This window comes from Pyrus communis, chromosome 14 (assembly GCF_963583255.1).
Source record: "Pyrus communis chromosome 14, drPyrComm1.1, whole genome shotgun sequence".
In the NCBI taxonomy this organism is placed as follows: Eukaryota; Viridiplantae; Streptophyta; class Magnoliopsida; order Rosales; family Rosaceae; genus Pyrus; species Pyrus communis.
This window is the reverse complement of record NC_084816.1, coordinates 20189074-20192141: the sequence shown is the minus strand read 5'-3', so window position 1 is coordinate 20192141 and position 3068 is coordinate 20189074. Positions and strand designations below refer to the sequence as shown.

Sequence of the window (3068 nt, the reverse complement as noted above, 5' to 3'; positions counted from 1 at the left end):
GAACACTTAAAAAAACTTTTCTCCAATTAAATTATGACATACAATGTTCTAATTCGTATTCCGGCCAAAAATCTCTCGTCCAATTCATCATGTAGTCTCTCCAATGGTTTGTTGGTGGGGTCCTCGGCAAAATTGGTGGTATTTTTGCGCAACAAAAGCATGACATCTTTTTTTTATCGCTTCTGTCAAAAAAAAAAAAAAAAAAAAAAAAAAAAAAAAAAAAGGCATGACATCAGAAGCGTAATGCTTGTTCCCGCCCCAGGCTTATCCGTCCATATATTTTTGTTGCCTTGTGTGGTCCGTGGGCCCCACCGAACGTCCACCACACGTGTCGACCTCTCCCTCGTTTTCGAATTACACGTGTCGGCCTATCAACGGCCCACTTTTCAGTTCGCTTAGTCCTTGGGTTTTCCATCACCTCCGTATCCCCTTGATCTCACTTTCCCTACCTGTTCCTGTGCTAACCACCACACAGTCACTCTCAATGCCATGCACAAAATTAGGCCCCTTCCTTAATCATGGTTAACGAAGTAATTACACATCGTATAAAATGGCTAATCTACCCTGATCCCATTACGTGGCCTTTACTATTGGTTCCCTAGTTTAAAAACCATGCAGGCAACTGCAGCGGAATATTGCCCCTTCACATACTTAAAACAGGGGCCCTGGCAGTCGGCCACCTCCAAACGACATTGAAGGTCTATATGTAAATTGTGTGATATGTAATATGTGCTTGGCTGCACAGAAACCCTCCGAACCCAATAACCAAAGATGGAGAGCACCGACTCGTCCGCGGGCTCACAACAGCAACAGCAACAGCAGCAGCAGCCGCAGCCGCCACCTCCGCAGCCAAACCTGCCGCCCGGGTTCCGCTTCCACCCGACGGACGAAGAGCTAGTCGTCCACTATCTCAAGAAAAAGGCCACCTCCGCTCCCCTCCCGGTTGCTATCATCGCTGAAGTCGACCTTTACAAGTTCGACCCCTGGGAGCTCCCAGGTATGCGTGAAATTATAATTCTTGTATACAACATGTGCATAAAATTATTGCATACAACAAGTGTATAAAATTATTGCATACAAGAAGTGTGTATAATATTATCGACAACAATAATACTGATTATAATATGTGTATTCTTCTTTTTTCTTTTTTCTTTATTTGTGCAGCTAAGGCTACGTTTGGAGAGCAAGAGTGGTATTTTTTCAGTCCTAGGGACCGGAAGTACCCGAACGGAGCGAGACCCAATAGGGCAGCGACTTCCGGGTATTGGAAAGCGACGGGGACTGATAAGCCGGTGCTGACTTCCGGCGGTACTCAGAAAGTTGGTGTGAAAAAAGCACTTGTGTTCTATGGAGGAAAACCCCCAAAAGGAATTAAAACCAATTGGATTATGCACGAGTACAGGCTTGCTGATAACAAGCCCAACAACAAGCCACCTGGGTGTGACTTGGGCAACAAGAAGAACTCCTTGAGGGTAATCCAGCACTAAGCACGTGTATAGTTAACTGATTAATTGATAATGATATTTAAATTGGTTTTTTGTACCCCATGGTATAATTGGTACTTACCTTTTATTTGTTAATTTAATTTGAAGATTAGTAAATTGATTAATATGTTTGTGTTCATGTAGCTTGATGATTGGGTGCTGTGTAGAATTTACAAGAAGAACAACACGCATAGGCCGATGGATCATGAGAGGGAGGATTCCATGGAGGACATAATGGGACCATTGATGCCACCATCCATAAGTCATGTGGGCCACCATCAGAATATGAAGCTGCACTTTCCAAAATCTAATTCGAGTTATGGACCGCCTTTCATGGAAAATGACCAAATATTTTTTGATGGGATAATGAGCAGCACCGACGGATCAGCTTCTACTCATCAGCTGCAACTAAAACGGCCAATAGTTCCATCTTTGTACTGGAATAATCAGGAAGATGATCAGACGGCTGCTGATCCTTCATCAAGCAAGAGAATACAATTGCACCAATTGGACAATGGTACTAATTCTTATGGTGATGGGATTAATGGTGGTTCTACTAATAACAATTCTACTTCTATTGCCAATCTACTTTCCCAGCTTCCACGGACTCCACCATTGCACCAACATGCAGTTCTGGGGTCACTTGGCGACGGTATATTCCGGACACCGTATCAACTGCCTGGAATGAATTGGTATTCTGAATCCAATTTGGGATAGAGGGTTGATGAATTTGATGATTTATGGCACGTATCATTTAGCGCTTGAGATCAATGGATCGTTTGACAAAGGTTTGAAGATTATGATGATCATGTTATATATTTATGCTCTTGTTAATTGGGGGATGATAGAGGATATAAATAGTTTCTATAGATTTTGGATAATTAGCGGGGTTGAGATTTTGCTTCTTAGGATATTAATCAAACGGTCCAGATGATGATGAAGAGTGGCCTCATCAAATTCCTTTGACAAAAAAGGTAGCTGCTATAAATTCAGGTGAGGCCATGGATATCTTCAGCTGATAAAAATATAATCTATACTTATTTTTGCTCCTTTTAGTTTTTTTTTTTTTCCCTTATTTAGAGATGATGAGGTCCTTTTGTTGTTGGAAAAAAAAATATATATATACTTGTATATTAGATCTTATTGTAGAACTTCTATATCTTCCCAACTATATTTATAAATTGAAGAAAGCAATAATTGTACTACTGCGTTTTATTTCTTTGACATATTTATACTTTTAAATTTTCATCTTGATCATGAACATCATATATGTGCTTGAAGTTATGAGCAGAAAAATTAGCTAGGTAGTAGTTGCTTGCTTGGTTTTGGCTTTCTCTCCCATTCAACACCATGAACCCCTACAAGGTAAGGATCTTTTCTTTACATCTATTTAAGTAAATTGTAAAAAGAAAGAACATGCAATCTGAAAGTGATGTCCAAAATATCTATGCCTTTGTGATATTATTTTCCCTTTTCATTTTTCCAAACTTTCAAATGATCATTTTGGGTTCACGCAATAACAGTTCTCGGTGTAAAATTTGACATGTACGCTTTGTGTTTTGCATGTACGGTTTGTATCATGTT

General features: G+C 40.1%; 1 protein-coding gene across 1 annotated transcript; it reads left to right on the top strand.

Annotated features, from left to right (window-relative positions):
* The first annotated feature begins 644 nt into the window (after window positions 1-644).
* On the top strand, window positions 645-2686 carry LOC137715325 (NAC transcription factor 56). Its single transcript, XM_068454611.1, has 3 exons — window positions 645-997; window positions 1165-1472; window positions 1629-2686. The coding sequence occupies exons 1-3, from the start codon at window positions 772-774 to the stop codon at window positions 2199-2201; spliced, it is 1107 nt and encodes a 368-aa protein (XP_068310712.1). The 5' UTR covers window positions 645-771; the 3' UTR covers window positions 2202-2686.
* The last annotated feature ends 382 nt before the right edge of the window (window positions 2687-3068 follow it).

Bases quoted from the DNA above. Each gene is read 5' to 3' on its own strand.
- LOC137715325 (XM_068454611.1), top strand. From the start codon at position 772: ATGGAGAGCACCGACTCGTCCGCGGGCTCACAACAGCAACAGCAACAG. The intron at 998-1,164 runs GTATGCGTGAAA...TTATTTGTGCAG, and splicing joins CGACCCCTGGGAGCTCCCAG to CTAAGGCTACGTTTGGAGAG. The intron at 1,473-1,628 runs GTAATCCAGCAC...GTGTTCATGTAG, and splicing joins ACAAGAAGAACTCCTTGAGG to CTTGATGATTGGGTGCTGTG.